At 42.6% G+C, this 17,340-nt stretch overlaps 1 protein-coding gene across 1 annotated transcript; it reads right to left on the bottom strand.

The window, feature by feature from the left end:
* Nucleotides 1–2,492: 2,492 nt before the first annotated feature.
* Nucleotides 2,493–8,291, bottom strand: cryaa (crystallin, alpha A; the record flags this gene model as incomplete). The annotated part of the gene is made up of 3 exons (XM_083634114.1): nucleotides 2,493–2,702; nucleotides 6,293–6,415; nucleotides 8,094–8,291. The coding sequence occupies 3 exons, from the start codon at nucleotides 8,289–8,291 to the stop codon at nucleotides 2,493–2,495; spliced, it is 531 nt and encodes a 176-aa protein (XP_083490240.1).
* Nucleotides 8,292–17,340: the final 9,049 nt, after the last annotated feature.

Raw genomic sequence — 17,340 nt, forward strand, 5'->3', positions numbered from 1 at the left:
TTTGCGTGTACAATAAATGAGTGATCACTTATGCCATATTCAATTACACCACTGTTGGAAATATTGGACTTGTCAGAAGTAAGCACAAGATCAATAATGGTATTTGACGTGGGGGATACTCTAGTAGTAAACTGGGAAATGAATTGATGTAGACTAAAAAGTTTACAAAACGCCTTAAGGGCTTTGAAGCTAGAGGAGTCATGTTTGAGCATATCTGTGTTCAAATCTCCAATCAGAATTGTTTCGCGTTTACCGTGGTCAATAGCGTTGGAAAATGACTCCTCCAGATACTCGTAAAAGGCTGACTGGGAAGGTGGGCGGTATAAAATCCCGACTAGAAGGGGCTTGGTTTTAGGCATTAAAATGTCCAGCCAAACCGCCTCTAAATGGGCACATTCTAGATCAGACCTCACATTAAAGCAAATGTCCGATCGAATGTACCCGCACACCCCCCCCCCCCCCCCTCTCCTGTTTCTGTCTTTCCTTATAATAGTATAATTTTGAATTTCGATCTCTGAATCGTTTATGGAGCTATCCAGCCACGTTTCAGAGAACGAAATAATATGGGCCTTGTTGCTCGCAAAGAGGAGCCTAATTTCATCAATTTTGTTTACAAGGCTCCTAACATTCAGGTGTATAATATGCAACCCCCGGGCCGACCACAGCCTGTCCAAAGACATGGACAAACTGTCAGCTGGGGGTGGGGGGATTTGGGGAGAGGGATGGGTTGGGCTCTCCATCTGAGCTCTGAGCTAACAGCTATCTGTTACCAGATACTAAAAGGAGTAATAGAATTGCTGATCGGGTTAAGGCATTTTTAATACCGTTTTTTGGACGTTTAACCTTAGCTTTACATGTTTCAACAGTCATAGAGTCATGCAGGGTAAAAGATTTTAACACCAGTAAAACAGGAGGAAAAACGGATCTTATGTGATCTACTATGAGTAAATTAAACAGACCACCCGTAGTAAAGTTAGAGTTACCTTCACTGACAGTGTCCGTTTTATCGCTAGGCAAATGCGCAGGGACATACAGATCATTTGAATGCATATCGGGTGGGGAAGTCATGGAGATGTTAAAAGCATCTTCAGACTGTCCTCCACATCCAGCCAAATTTTTGAATTGTCAAAAATTCTGCCCACAATGCAGCAAAATGTTTTACTGTAAACTAAATAAGTCTTCAATGTTCATGGAAGAAAAAATATATATCATTTTGCTGTCATGGCAGATGAAGTATCTACATTTTCAGAATAGTGTCTCAAAAACTGAATTTTCAACAGCATTTTGAATTCTGCCCTCATGTATACTAATGCAGTCAATGGAAAAAGAGCATGTTTAAACATCCGTTTTTCATGTGTGAAGCAATCAGTCTTTATCAAAACAAATGACAGACATCTCTTATTTGAAGTAGGCAAATTCTCCGAATTTTGTCTTGAATAGTGAATCTTTGACACTAGTTTGAAACCTGCCTGTAAATGCATGAACAGCTCTCATGCTGCACCATGGTGGTTGGCTAAGTCATAGTGTGAAGCTTTTCTCACTTCTCAAGTACCTCAACTAGAACACGACTTATCACTGGTTGTGAGTTCGAGCCCCGAGTTATAGTGCGTTGAATACAATAAAATCCATATCAAGATGATAGACTACTAGCCTATCAAAACCTTCTTTATAATGGCTTCTCAAATGATAGTAGGAAATACATTGAATTACGGTACTCAACGCAACCTGAAAGGTATGCAGTCTACAGTGAAGTAATTGATTACACTTTTAGTAATGTAGTTAACACAGACACAATGTCAGTGTAACAATGCCATACAGTATTTAGCCATTTATACTGTACTACATCGATTCAACTGAAAAAGTGATATGATGAGCAAAGAATAAATGCAACCAGGTAGATTTGCCTTTTGTTAATTATACAGCTTTATTGTGTATATCTTTTAGTAAAGACTTCTCAGTAGTGAGTCAGTTGAACAAGGCTAACGCTACAGGACAGGAGATATTCAAGGACAAGAGAGAAGAGTCATCACAAGGATGGACGCCGTCAGGTTGCTGGGAGAAGCTCATTGGTCTAGTCGGAAATAAAACCTGGGACGAGACACAAATTATGACATGTACCTCCAGACTTTAACCCCGGCCATCTCTACTTTAAGAGGGCTTGTTGTAAAACAGATGAACAAAAGTGATGGAGAACTAGGGATTAATTCATGGTGAATGCCTCGTCCTTACAGATTACATTTCTCCCAAAGCCCCAACCACCCCTAACTTATCCATCCCCATGGGGAGTTTTGTGTCATAATCATAACAAGAATATTAATAATATTGTCGTGATGTGCTAAGAATCATCTAAAAAGGAGAAACTCTGAAGCGAGGAGAACACAGACATCCTCTAAAAGGGAAAGGGAGAGGAAGGCGAGGAGTGGGAGACTCTGTAGACCCCCCGTCCTCTCCCGGGGGCCACGGCCCCGTCGACCCCCGCAGCCCAGGGCCGTCTAGGAGGAGACGGCGGCGTTGGGCTTGTCGTCGCGGGTGACGGGGATGTTGCGTTCGCTCCGGCCAGACTCGCTCCCGCCGGACACCTTGGGCCCGGTCAGGGTCAGGAGGCCGTCATTGGACAGGGTGCAGGTGATCGCCGATTGGTCCACGCTGGAGGGGAGGCGGTAGCGGCGGTGGAACTCGCGGGAGATGTAGCCGTGGTCGTCCTGAAAAACAGCACGGGTTAATGCAATACACCTGGGGCCCACAGGGATCTCCACCATGACAGGAGGTAGGTAGCCACTGGGGAAAAAAGTATCCCCCATAGAGGATTTTGGACGTTTTACACTGGGCGCCTAACGGCTCTAGAGATGCCTAAATTTAGGCGCCGTCAGGCACACGGTGTCGTTAGGCACAGTTAGGCCCCGCTAGGTGGTAGCAGACCAGAGTTGGCAGCTCTCCTTACCACACTGAAAAATAAAGTGGAGTGAGATATACTTGGTAACAATTTCCATGCAGAAATTCTTAGTAAATTTAACGGGGAATATTCTTAGTAAAAATCTACATACCAATAAATATTTAGTTTTTTAACCAAGAAATACTTACGGTTTCCTAGCAAATTTCTGTTTTCATGAGTAAATGTTAAAAAAAATTCATCAGTCAATTTTACTCAGTCTGCAACTGCATTTACTCACAAATTGCTTCAAAAATACTTGAAAACAAGTAGCAATACAACTTTAGATTTAATTAAACATAACTTACCGTTTCAATGTAACTGTTATAAGATTGATTTTTGCTATATTTACTGAGCAGCTCACTCCAAAATGACAATTTTCTCACTATCTAGTATCTATTCAGCCCATGTCAGTTCCAAACAGGAAAGAAAATGACCAACTCACCACCCAATAGAGGAGCCTTCTAACAGAACTATATAATGTATTATTATTTAAACTCTAAACAACCAGACTCCATTCACTTTAATTGTTTTTCAGAAGGCCAAGATGGAACTGCAGTAGCTAACTCAATGTATGTTTGGTGGTCATGATCTTTCCACTAACTGCATGTGAGTATAGACAACCTAATACCAGGGTTTACATTTTGAGCTAAACTTTTCCTTTAAGGCTTAGTGGTAACATTACAGGATTTTGAATAGATGTAGCCTTATTTAAAGGTGCAGGCTGAATGCTATGCTTTTAATGCATTTGCATTTTGGGCTCATGATTAGTCAAATAAAATTACAGAAATACAGAAATATGGTGAAAAATGTGGCATTCTAAATGGGCATTCAACACCTGTGACCTCACTTGGTGCTGGATGTTCTATACCCCTCCCACATATGAATGCAATGTGGTCTCCAACCTGTACCATGTTCCTCAAAACAAAATATTTGGGCCTCGGGGCAGAGGTAATCATGAGTGATAATGAGTGTGAGTGATAATGAGTGCATGGTATAATTATTACAAGTCAAACTTTGTCACGTTGGTGCCCTCTGCAACCACATATACCATCACGCCCTACCCTAGCATGGAAGACTACCGCAGCTTTCACGACCCTTTCTCCCTCTCTACTTTCCCATTGATTGTCTGAATAAGATAGCAAATGAGAGGACTGCCCACTCTTATTCAAATCATAATTCAACACTACTAAGCTTCCACATTCTTCCTCCTCTGAAGCTTTGGTTGTTTTGGCTCCTCTCAGTGGATTCCTCATCTCTGAAATGTGCACATGGAAGTTGTTTCAGTAAGTCACGTCGTTATTTTCCCCCTGCTTGCCAGAAGGGTTGGGGTTTAGTGAGACTATAGAGACAGTATGCAATTTCCATTACCTGTAGGACTCCGGGGGGACCACACTTTTTTGGTCGTGGTTGTTTTTTTGGTTAACGGAAAAACGAGAAAATTTGACCCGTCGGTTCCTTTTTGGTTTAAAATGGGAAAACGGATTATACTTTAGTACCCCCGTTTTTAAGTGGGCCCGCCATGAATTTTGCGGACCACTTAAAAACGGACAGCGGGCTGCAGTTGGTGTGTGGATAGATATGCCTATGTGATACTATTGTGTTGCCAGAATGCAATTCGTTTTTTTTTTATCTTGTTCAGGCAAATAAATAACAAGTATGCAGTTTGGCCGATTGAAATTATTTGCTAATTTCCTCGCTCTTAGCAAGTGTTGGGCAATCCAAAAAGGTTCATAGTGTCTATACTTTACTTAGATTGATAGGTTTTCTTTTATATCAGACACAGGTTTGTGTTCCTACCTGACATGTTTCGACGGTAATACTTCCGTCTTCTTCAGAGGTGTCACTAGATGGTGTGTGACGTGTCTTTAACAGCTGATGTTGTTTACAGAGGCGTGATCGTCCTGTCAGATTTGACAGGACGACCACGCCCCTCGCTGTCATCTCGCCGTTTGAGAAAATCTATGAGATACCATGTCAATCATGCAATAAATCATACATAGGAGAAACAGGACGGTCATTCATCACCCGCAAAAAAGAGCACCAAAAGGAATGTGAGAAGGAGACAACAAAAAGACAGACACGGGCTATAAAGGAACAGGCACTACAAGAAAATCTCAAATCAGCAATCACAGATCACTGCAAAAGGGAGAACCACATTATGGATTGGGATAAGGCCAAAGTCATCCGCACCCAGGACAACAAACACCAGCGCTGGATTATGGAGGCAGTGGAGATCAGGAAGCGGGCGCAAACCACGATGAACCGGGACGAGGGGGCTTACATGCTTTCCACCACCTGGAGCAGCGTTCTCAAACGGCGAGATGACAGCGAGGGGCGTGGTCGTCCTGTCAAATCTGACAGGACGATCACGCCTCTGTAAACAACATCAGCTGTTAAAGACACGTCACACACCATCTAGTGACACCTCTGAAGAAGACGGAAGTATTACCGTCGAAACATGTCAGGTAGGAACACAAACCTGTGTCTGATATAAAAGAAAACCTATCAATCTAAGTGTTGGGCAAGTTACTGAAAACTAGTAATTAGTTACAGTTACTAGTTACTTGTCTCAAAAAGTAATTGAAATACTACAAATTACTGCATAATAAAAATAATTAGTTATTAGTTACTAGGGAAAGTAACGTGTTACACACTATTTTATCTGTGCCACAGTGTGGGACAAGACATACTATGTCATATTGTATCTACCAGTGTACCTGCATGGTACATTGAACATTTACTTATTTGGGAGGCTTATAGCATACTCAAGGTCATTAGCCTCTGAGGCTTATAGCCTACTCAAGGTCATTAGCCTCTGAGGCTTATAGCCTAATCAAGGTCATTAGCCTCTTGGGCTTATAGCATACTCAAGGTCATTACTCTCTGGGGCTCTGGCTGCAGCTGCGGTATGTGGAGCGTTTTTGCCAGGCAGGGAGGCAGCGTCTCTCCCTGGACTAGGTCTGATGATCATAAACCGATAATCCTCTGAAGTTGTGCGCTGTTGTCATGTCCTAAAGTAACTAGTAACTAGCCCATTTAAATTCCAGTAACTAACTGAGTTACTAAATTTGTAAAAGTAATTAGTTAGATTACTAGTTACTGCAAAAAGTAGTTTAGTTACAGTAACTAGTTACTCCCAAAACTGCTCATAGCTGGCGAGCATGGAACTAGCGCTAAGCTAGTTTTCACTAGTTGTATTTGAGCTGTTCTAGCTAAGAGCAGAATTTCATAGCAGTTTTATTTGTGTCTAGATTCCATGGCCCATCATAGGCCTGTGAACAAAACATTATCATACTACTGTCTGAAAAATACAACCTCATCCCCCATTAAATACACACACACACACTCAGTGAGCACTACCTGTCTTTCTCCATGCTTGCCCTGGATCTCCACATAGTCGTCGGTGACCTTGACATTGATCTCTTCAGGAGAGAAATGCTTGACGTCCAGGTAGACCGTGAACTTCTCCCTGTCTGACCTCACCTGGCAGAGAGACAGAAACACACAGAGACAGAGATAAGAAGGGGGAGGTATGGAGGATGTGAAAGGGCAACATTGACAAAGTATAGGGCTGGGTTTTAAAAAAAACGATATAAAATTCATTTGAAGGAACTGATTTCAATTCATGAATCCCAATATTGATCTTAATATAATGCCTTTTCCCGTGGATGCTTAAAGCTTTAACCCGCGTGAGACTCGTGTGTGGTTTGCTTCTTAGCGCAACAAGATCTCATAAACATTAATATTGTTAATACTGCAGCAAGTTAGAGGGTTCCTTGTACAATTTACACCATCAATTCTTTGAGAATCTCTGTTATATCCAAGCAAAATTGGTATTGTAACTGAAATATCGAATCGGGACCTTGCGTATGGGAATCGTATCGAATCGGTAAATCAGTGGCGATACCCAGCCTATAGTATCAAGTTGGTTAGTTGGAGCATGTAATGTTGTTTAGATGTGGAACAACTACAGTCAGGCTTTACTGGAACAAACCAAACAAAAGAGGAATATAAAATGTTAGACATATAAATAAATGTATAATCTAACAGGACATTTCATGGGATAAAGTACAGCAGAGTTTTAAGTTCTATGTTAGTCATAATTTTCCCTTCTTCATATTAGAAACTACAAAAAGAAAATTTTGTCATACAGTAGTTATTTGTCCCCGCACCCCCCAAAATAAATATTGAATTAATTAAGCAATATACTCCTGAATGCAAATTCTGTTCATTGAACTAACGATGAACTAACTATTGAACAGAACAATCTTGCCATAAACACAAGACTATACACATACTGTAGCAGTACTACCATCTTAAATTAATAATACTTTCAAGTTTTCTACCCTTTTTAGTGCAATTTTTGTCATCATCTGTGCATTATCACCAAACAACTCTTTTGTGATATATTGTAGGCTACTCAGGCAAACCCTTTTCTGACTGTATCGCTATATTTTCTCCTGTCAACATAGCTACGGCTAAGACAACCTTAGTCTGAGTCTATATGAGTTTAAATCCTTTCAAAATAAAAGCTGAGTAGTGTTGTTCCTCCTGACATGGAGCAGGCTCGATCTGGTCTCGTTACCAGAAGTAGAAAGTAACTAAGTGCATTTACTTGAATACTGTACTTAAGTAAAACTTTTAGGTACTTGTACTTTGAGAATGACCATTTTATGCAACGCCATACTTCTACTCCACTACATTTCAGAGGGAAATATTATACTTTTTACTACACTACCTTTATTTGATAACTTAAGTTACTAGTTACTTTGCAGATTCAGATTACTAATACAAAATATAATCAACTAATAAATTGTGATATATTAGATTACAGTACTGTAAGCTACCCAGCAGTATATCAAGTAGATGAATTCATCCTGATGCACCTTTTCCAGCATGAAAGTGATGATTACACATTCATGGATCAATAAATATAATTCAATAACAATATAATACTGTATTATTCTGAAATTGACCCTTCTGCATGAGTACTTTTACTTTTGTTGCTTCAAGTACATTTTGATGCTAACACTTTTGACTTCAGTAACATTTCGATGCAGGACTTTGACTTATAACAGAGCATTTTTTTGAATACTGTGTTATTTCTACTTTTACTTAAGTAAAAGATCTGAGTACTTCTCCCGCCACTGCTCATCATTACCTCAGAGATGCCAGAGTTGGTTGAGTCCAGAAAGTTGCGGAACATGGACTGTCTGTAATAGGGGCTGATGGTGGAGGCTGTGTAGGGGAAGAGGTCGTAGTCGAACATGCCCTCCCCGAAAAACTGGTCGAAGAGTCGGGCGGGGTACATAGAGCCCAGGGCCCGTCTGAACCAGGGGTGCTGGATGGCAATATCCATAGTGTCTGGAAACAGCGCTGGGTTGGGTCTTTGCTGGGCTGGGCTCAGGTGGGCAGGTCTACCCGCTCGGCTCTGGGGGAGGTGGAGGAGGCAAAGATGGAGAGAACAGAGGAGGGCTGATGGAGGTCAGGGAGAGTGAACTAGGGGTTCCAGTGGCGTGTCCCCTGCTCTGCGGCCGCCCCCGCTTTATATACCTGAGAACTCCAAAAGAGGGGCTTTAGCCACGATCCCTCTGGAATGACATTATCTCATGGCGGGCCGGGCCTCGTCAGCAAAACCGGCAGGGGGGAGCGGAGGGGTGGTGGGGGGGGGGGGGAGTTGTTGGAGGGGGCGCCCGTTACAGCGGCGGGTCCAGACCCCGGTGCCACCCCCGGTGCCACCCACTCACCAGACACCCGAGGGCCCTGCCAAAACAAACTCTGTCTGAGGAAGAGGGGGTGAGAGTCAGTGGTGGGTGGAGCACTGAAAATGTATACTCAAGTGAAAGTACAATTACTCCCATAAAAGTGAAAATTACCATTTGAGAAAGCTACTACTCAAGTAAAAGTAAAAAACAAAACTCTCTCCATCTCTTCCTCTCTATACCCTCTCTTCCTCACTCTCTTTCTCCATCTCCCTATCTGTCCCAGAGTGGCTCAGAAATATACTCGAGTAAGTACGTGTAAAAAAAGAAAACGATATATTTTTTTACACGTAACTTTTAACTCGTTACTACCCACCCCTGGTGAGAGTAAACCCAAGGAGAGAGATCTTTTTTTATTTTCTACCTGACTCTGTGAGGGGGCCTCACCATGCGGCCGGCCACAGGGTCACCTATACCTAAAACAAAAATACACACACTCGACTTACACACACAGCCATGCAGCCATGCCAGTGACATAATGCGGCTGTATTGTTGGGCCCCTCTGTCTGAACGGAAGGCAGATTTAGGGACAATGCTGGTCAGAGGATGCGAGGGAAAGCAGAGGTCAGTGGAGCAATAACAAGTCCTAACAGAAAGAGGATAATTAGGGATGCACAATATTGGATTTGTTTTTGCCGATATCCGATATGTCGATATTTTCCAACTCCTTTGGCTGATGCTGAAATATACACACATTTTTTCCACTTTCTCTCGTGTAGTGTATTATTATTATTATGATGATGATCACCCACATACACATTTACTGGGCCAAATAGGAAAACTACTTCAATTTACTGTAGGTTGTCAAACATGCCTTGTTTTTTTTATTTATGTAACATTTTCTTTCAAACAAAACTGTAAGATGCATTCATGCATTCATTCATTCATTCATCCATTCATTCAGTCAAGCATCGATCATTTGGGCATACAGTAATTAAAGCGTCATTTTGTTGGCCTGTCATATCAGCAGAAATGTTGTTCATTTTACTCTACTGAACATTTACTCTTCATTTACTTTATATTATTCTCTTTAACCTGCACCTTTTGGACTGTCAATTCCTATTGATCACTCAGGTCCTTCTATTTTGTTTGTATATTGTACGGCACTTTCGATTTTTTGTGTGTAAAGGTAAAGGTAAAGTCCCACTGATTGTCACACACCTGAGTGTGCGAAATTTGTTCTCCGCATTTGACCCATCCCCTGGGGGAGCGGTGAGCGGCAGCAGTGGCTCAGGTGATTTTTATGCCTCCGCCGCCGGCGATAGCCAGGCCGGAGGCATTATGGATCCGTGTTGTTCGTCCGTCCATACGTATGTCCGTTAGGGCTGTCACTTTTTCCCAAAATAAAGTTCGAACGAACTTTAATTGCCCGAAATTCGTTCGAATATATTCAAAGTTTTTTGGTTAATTAATTATTTATTTATTTATTTTTTCAGTCCAGGCCACCGGGCATCAGCCCGATGTGTAAAGGTGCACTTATACTCGAGCAAAGCTCCGTGGGGGTGGGGCCCCCCGACCTCGCGCTGGGGGTGATGCCATTATACTCAGAAAGTGATCAGCATGTATTGTACAATACTAAAAGTCGCAATGAAACACTGTGCAGTACTGAGTGCGCTTTCACTCTCAAACGACCGCACATCAGCACATGAAGGACTCACCAAACTTGTTTTTACTGAAAGCCGTTTTTACTTCTCAGCCCTGATAGCCTACTCTGTGCTGCTTTTAATCTCTCTCAATAATGCTCTCAACACAACACATTTACTTGGTGAAATGACTAAAAACGAACAGTTGCAAATCTAAGTTTATAGCCTACCACATGGGTCAAGAAACTTGCTTGGACGCTCACAGTCACAACACTGCCTCAAAAACTTGGCTGCATCCAACTCGAGACAATTTTTCAGACCCTGGAGACAATCTTTCTCAGAAGAGACTAACGCGACAAATCTGGAGACTTTTTCTGACATGGGATTAACATTACCAGCAAGCAGCAGTTGGTTAATTTTGGTTCATAAAAAATAAATAAAAATAAAATAAAAAATAAAAATAGAAAAATTCGAACAGTCAATTTACATATCAAACGGCCCAAATTGGGCTTCAAACAGCCCAAATCTGGCTTCAAACGGCCCAAATCTGGCTTCAAACGGCCCAAATTGGGCTTCAAACAGCCCAAATCTGGCTTCAAACGGCCCAAATCTGGCTTCAAACGGCCCAAATTAGGCTTCAAACAGCCCAAATCTGGCTTCAAACGGCCCAAATCTGGCTTCAAACGGCCCAAATTGGGCTTCAAACAGCCCAAATCTGGCTTCAAACGGCCCAAATTGGGCTTCAAACGGCCCAAATTTTTCACCGCCGCCCTTCGGACGCCGGCACGCGCGTCGGCCCTTAGCCTGGCCTGCTTAGTATCTAATGCCCAGCCTGAATTAGAATCCCAGTCCGCCCCTGCCTGTAGGCAAGTGGTGACCAGAGGCGCGGGAAGTGGGGGTGCTTCTGGTGCTGCAGCACCCTCTGCTGTTTTGTATTGGAATTGTAATGTCAATTAAAACAATTATATATATATGATTAAAATCTGTTTTATATTGTGATATTTAGGGTTTAGTTGAAGACTATGAGCAAAGCAAAGAGGGTGGATATGTTATTTTTGATGTTTGGTTGATAATAAGATAATAAAATATAATACTAAATAAGTCCAGTGTTTCTGCCTGTGTTGCTGTCTGTTGTAGTGTAAAATGACCTAAAGGGAGAGCAGGTGGTGACATGAAAGTGAGTGAGAAAAGGAAAAAATACTGAATAATGACATCATAACAGATAACAGAACCTAATGTTAATTTAAAATGAGATATTCCTCTAAACATGGCTAAAAAACATCCAAACGTCCCAAAAAACATCAATTTTTCCCCCGGCAGCGCCCTTGCAGCATCCCCTACTTAAAAACAGTTCCAGTGTCCCTGGTGGTGACTGGTCAGACATTCATTTTTCCATAGACATTTTGTAAAATGCTTATAAAAAAAATAGATTTGCTTGGTCAAACAAAGCAATTCAGTTATATTTAGAATCAGCATTTTACTTGGACAATTTTTGTTGTTGTTTTTATCTTGTTTTCCCCCTCCTTGTATCCGAGTGTAATGTTCTCGGGGGGATGTGTGTGTGTGTGTGTGGGGGGGGGGGGGTGTAGGGGGGCCCTGGGAGCTTCAATCAATGTTAATCTGGCCATGGATGACCTGCTGTGGAAATAAAAGTGATTCTGATCATTGTGCGTCCCTAGATAGATTGTTTGAAAGAAAAAAAATATGACAGAGTGAATCCCCTCTACAGTATTTCAAAAGGGTTAGTTTCATCATTATTTCTTAATTCAGTTACCTTCAATGTTCCAAATGACATTTAGGGAAAGATTTAGTCCGGTTTTCGTAGACGCTCTGGGATAGGTGATTCCTGGAAACATCAGACATAGTGCCAGGGTTCCTATTATGCAGGCCTGGAAAGTCTGGAAAAGTATTAAAAATGAATTTGATCATTTCCAGGTCTTGAATAGTTTGGGAATTTGAAGAAAAGTATGGGAAATGTGGTTCAGGTCCGACACACATAATTCTAGCTTTGATGTTGTGGAGCCACTTTGAGTCCACAGTTGTTGTTGATGTGAAGAATAATGTCCAGTTAGAGGGATGCTCTTATTACCCAGCTGCTGTCGGCATGTATTATATCAAATCCCCTGCACCAAAATCACATCCAGTCAAGAACATGCTGTAGGTGGAACAATTTGGAAATTTAAAGTGGAAACCGTGTAACAGCCCTCCAACCATCACACATATTCTGATATTTGTGGCTATGAAGAACAGTCTTCATCTAAAGAATGATATGACCTAGTTAGCTGAGGCAATATGTCTATAATCTGCCTAAATCATATTGAACACCAGACAAAATCTCCAAAACACATCAAGGTCTGGAAACAGTATGGATTTTTTTTATGTGTAGGAACCCTATAGTGCTGCTTGCCTCAGGGTTACCAATGATCTGCTGGTGAATGCAGGCTGTATTAGAGCTACTTGACCTAGCAGAAGACCTCAACATCACCGATTCAATAGCAGACTCTATGACATGTACAACATTTACATATCTAGAAATGTGATATGCAACATATTTTTGATTCAGAAACGTGATATTCTACATATCTATGGATTACAGAAGCATACAAGAGAGTAGGTGTGTGTGACAGAACGAGAGAGGTAGCGAGAGAATGCTAGTTTGTGACCCCCCCCCCCCCTCCACCCCTTTCAGTTCCCATGGCTGTTGTTCCATCACCGATGGCTTCCCGCCCACTGCATTAGTCTAATCCCACAGGGCTTTGGCCAGCCAGCACAGAGGCTTACCAGCTCCACGGAACCACAAGCCAAGACCAACTGTGTGGGGCAGCTGGGGCCAGGGGTGTAGAAGCTGGAGCGGGCGTGTTATCGGCCAGGGGTGTTGAAGGTGCTAGTTGGGGTTCGAGGTGGGGTCGTTGCTGCAGACCGGACGTAGCGGCAGTTGGACTGGCTGCGGTTCAGCTGCGTCAGCATTCTGGGTTCTCATCAATGGGTCAGACAATGAGCGTCCGCTCTGGGTTTCCGCAGCTCGTTGAAAGGCTACAGTAGTTTGGCTGACAGCCTTTGGTCCTCGCAAGGGTGGAGTCGGATATGTTCATATTCAACGAAGTTATACAATATGCCTTGCTTTTCCTCTTTATTATGAGGTAATGAGGGGGGTCATATGCTTTTTCCTCTTTATTATGAGGTAAGGGGGGGGGTCATATGCTTTTCCCTCTTTATTATGAGGTCAGAGGGGGGGTCATATGCTTTTTCCTCTTTATTATGGGGTAAGAGGGGGGTCATATGCTTTTCCCTCTTTATTATGAGGTAAAAGGGGGGGTCATATGCTTTTTCCTCTTTATTATGAGGTAAGAGGGGGGGTCATATGCTTTTCCCTCTTTATTATGAGGTCAGAGGGGGGGGGTCATATGCTTTTCCCTCTTTATTATGAGGTAAGAGGGGGGTCATATGCTTTTTCCTCTTTATTATGAGGTAAGAGGGGGGGTCATATGCTTTTCCCTCTTTATTATGAGGTAAGAGGGAGGTCATATGCTTTTCCCTCTTTATTATGAGGTCAGAGGGGGGGGTCATATGCTTTTTCCTCTTTATTATGAGGTAAGAGGGGGGGGTCATATGCTTTTCCCTCTTTATTATGAGGTAAGAGGGGGGGGTCATATGCTTTTCCCTCTTTATTATGAGGTCAGAGGGGGGGGTCATATGCTTTTCCCTCTTTATTATGAGGTCAGAGGGGTGGGTCATATGCTTTTCCCTCTTTATTATGAGGTAAGAGGGGGGGGTCATATGCTTTTCCCTCTTTATTATGAGGTCAGAGGGGGGGGTCATATGCTTTTCCCTCTTTATTATGAGGTAAGAGGGGGGGTCATATGCTTTTTCCTCTTTATTATGAAGTAAGAGGGGGGGGTCATATGCTTTTTCCTCTTTATTATGAGGTAAGAGGGGGGGTCATATGCTTTTTCCTCTTTATTATGAGGTAAGAGGGGGGTCATATGCTTTTTCCTCTTTATTATGAGGTAAGAGGGGGGTCATATGCTTTTTCCTCTTTATTATGAGGTAAAAGGGGGGGTCATATGCTTTTTCCTCTTTATTATGAGGTAAGAGGGAGGTCATATGCTTTTCCCTCTTTATTATGAGGTAAGAGGGGGGTCATATGCTTTTTCCTCTTTATTATGAGGTAAGAGGGGGGTCATATGATTTTCCCTCTTTATTATGTAAGGGGGGGTCATATGCTTTTTCCTCTATTATGAGGTAAGAGGGGGGGTCATATTCTTTTTCCTCTTTATTATGAGGTAAGAAGGTGTAAGAGGGGGGGGTCATATGCTTTTTCCTCTTTATTATGAAGTAAGGGGGGGGGGTCATATGCTTTTCTCTCTTTATTATGAGGTCAGAGGGGGGGGTCATATGCTTTTTCCTCTTTATTATGAGGTAAGAGGGGGGGTCATATGCTTTTTCCTCTTTATTATGAGGTAAGGGGGGGGTGTCATATGCTTTTCCCTCTTTATTATGAGGTAAGAGGGGGGGGTCATATGCTTTTTCCTCTTTATTATGAGGTAAGAGGGGGGGGTCATATGCTTTTTCCTCTTTATTATGAGGTAAGAGGGGGGTCATATGCTTTTTCCTCTTTATTATGAGGTAAGAGGGGGGTCATATGCTTTTCCCTCTTTATTATGAGGTAAGGGGGGGGTCATATGCCTTTTCCTCTTTATTATGAGGTAAAAGGGGGGGTCATATGCTTTTTCCTCTTTATTATGAGGTAAGAGGGGGTGGGTCATATGCTTTTTCCTCTTTATTATGAGGTAAGGGGGGGGGTCATATGCTTTTTCCTCTTTATTATGAGGTAAGAAGGTGTAAGAGGGGGGTCATATGCGTTTTCCTCTTTATTATGAGGGAAGGTGTAAGAGGGGGGTCATATGCTTTTTCCTCTTTATTATGAGGGAAGGTGTAAGAGGGGGGTCATATGCTTTTTCCTCTTTATTATGAGGGAAGGTGTAAGAGGGGGGTCATATGCTTTTCCCTCTTTATTATGAGGTAAGAGGGGGGGTCATATGCTTTTTCCTCTTTATTATGAAGTAAGAGGGGGGGGTCATATGCTTTTTCCTCTTTATTATGAGGTAAGAGGGGGGGTCATATGCTTTTTCCTCTTTATTATGAGGTAAGAGGGGGGTCATATGCTTTTTCCTCTTTATTATGAGGTAAGAGGGGGGTCATATGCTTTTTCCTCTTTATTATGAGGTAAAAGGGGGGGTCATATGCTTTTTCCTCTTTATTATGAGGTAAGAGGGAGGTCATATGCTTTTCCCTCTTTATTATGAGGTAAGAGGGGGGTCATATGCTTTTTCCTCTTTATTATGAGGTAAGAGGGGGGTCATATGATTTTCCCTCTTTATTATGTAAGGGGGGGTCATATGCTTTTTCCTCTATTATGAGGTAAGAGGGGGGGTCATATTCTTTTTCCTCTTTATTATGAGGTAAGAAGGTGTAAGAGGGGGGGGTCATATGCTTTTTCCTCTTTATTATGAGGTAAGGGGGGGGGGTCATATGCTTTTCTCTCTTTATTATGAGGTCAGAGGGGGGGGTCATATGCTTTTTCCTCTTTATTATGAGGTAAGAGGGGGGGTCATATGCTTTTTCCTCTTTATTATGAGGTAAGGGGGGGGTGTCATATGCTTTTCCCTCTTTATTATGAGGTAAGAGGGGGGGGTCATATGCTTTTTCCTCTTTATTATGAGGTAAGAGGGGGGGGTCATATGCTTTTTCCTCTTTATTATGAGGTAAGAGGGGGGTCATATGCTTTTTCCTCTTTATTATGAGGTAAGAGGGGGGTCATATGCTTTTCCCTCTTTATTATGAGGTAAGGGGGGGGTCATATGCCTTTTCCTCTTTATTATGAGGTAAAAGGGGGGGTCATATGCTTTTTCCTCTTTATTATGAGGTAAGAGGGGGTGGGTCATATGCTTTTTCCTCTTTATTATGAGGTAAGGGGGGGGGTCATATGCTTTTCCCTCTTTATTATGAGGTAAGGGGGGGGGGTCATATGCTTTTTCCTCTTTATTATGAGGTAAGAAGGTGTAAGAGGGGGGTCATATGCTTTTTCCTCTTTATTATGAGGGAAGGTGTAAGAGGGGGGTCATATGCTTTTTCCTCTTTATTATAAGGTAAGACGGTGTAAGAGGGGGGTCAAAAGTGGAGGAGAAAGCAAGGTGACTTTGAGAGGATGCAGTCTTTGAAAACAGATGCCAGAAATTAAGACTTTTTAGGAATATTTAGTCCAACTCTTATAAGGTCTTCTTGACACTGTACTTAAATACAGTAGCTTATAAAACAATGTGACCACTGTTTAAAGGAACGAGAGGTGTTGATTTATAATTTGGTTTATTCTCTTATAGGTTTCTTTAGACCCCCCTTCCTCCGATAAATGTGCAGTCACCAGCAGCTTCTTTTCACCTGACAGCGAGGAATGTCACCAGTAGGACATATTGCGTGGGAGGATCACGCTATCCCCCCCCCCCCAGTTCCTCTCCCCCAAAACAGGCTGACCAGAGGAGGCACTAGTGCAGCGACCAGGACGCATACCCTTAATCTGGCTTCCCACCTGCAGACAAGGGCAATTGTGCCTGTATGGACGAGGTAACACGGGGGCTCGCACATGAGCACAACCCGGATGCCCTAAAATTAATAAAAGAAAAACAAGACATTGATTTCATATTGTGACGGTCTGAGCGCTCTCCCATGTGATCCCAGCCTAAAAGATTGTTGCTTTCGATGTGTAGGGTGGATGTTGAAAAATGTTTGCAATGAAGAGTTGTATGGCAAATCCTCTGTTTCGTCAGGGCTAACGTGTGTAACGCCGCTGCGCGGCCTCAGTGCACGTTCACACAATAGACAGAACTGAAGCTTGAGGCAGGCTCAAGCTGAACTGACGCTTAACCGTTCACACAATAAGCCTTCTCTTTTCCTCTCAGCGCCTCCTCGGCGCGCCTTGAACCCGCCCACAACTCCCATTGAATTGATGCCTGGCAGCTTCGCTTCACGTGTCACGCCTGGAAAATAGGACTGAATCCTGAACGAT

Source organism: Poromitra crassiceps (genome assembly GCF_964638095.1).
Source record: "Poromitra crassiceps genome assembly, chromosome: 3".
NCBI classification, from domain to species: Eukaryota; Metazoa; Chordata; class Actinopteri; order Beryciformes; family Melamphaidae; genus Poromitra; species Poromitra crassiceps.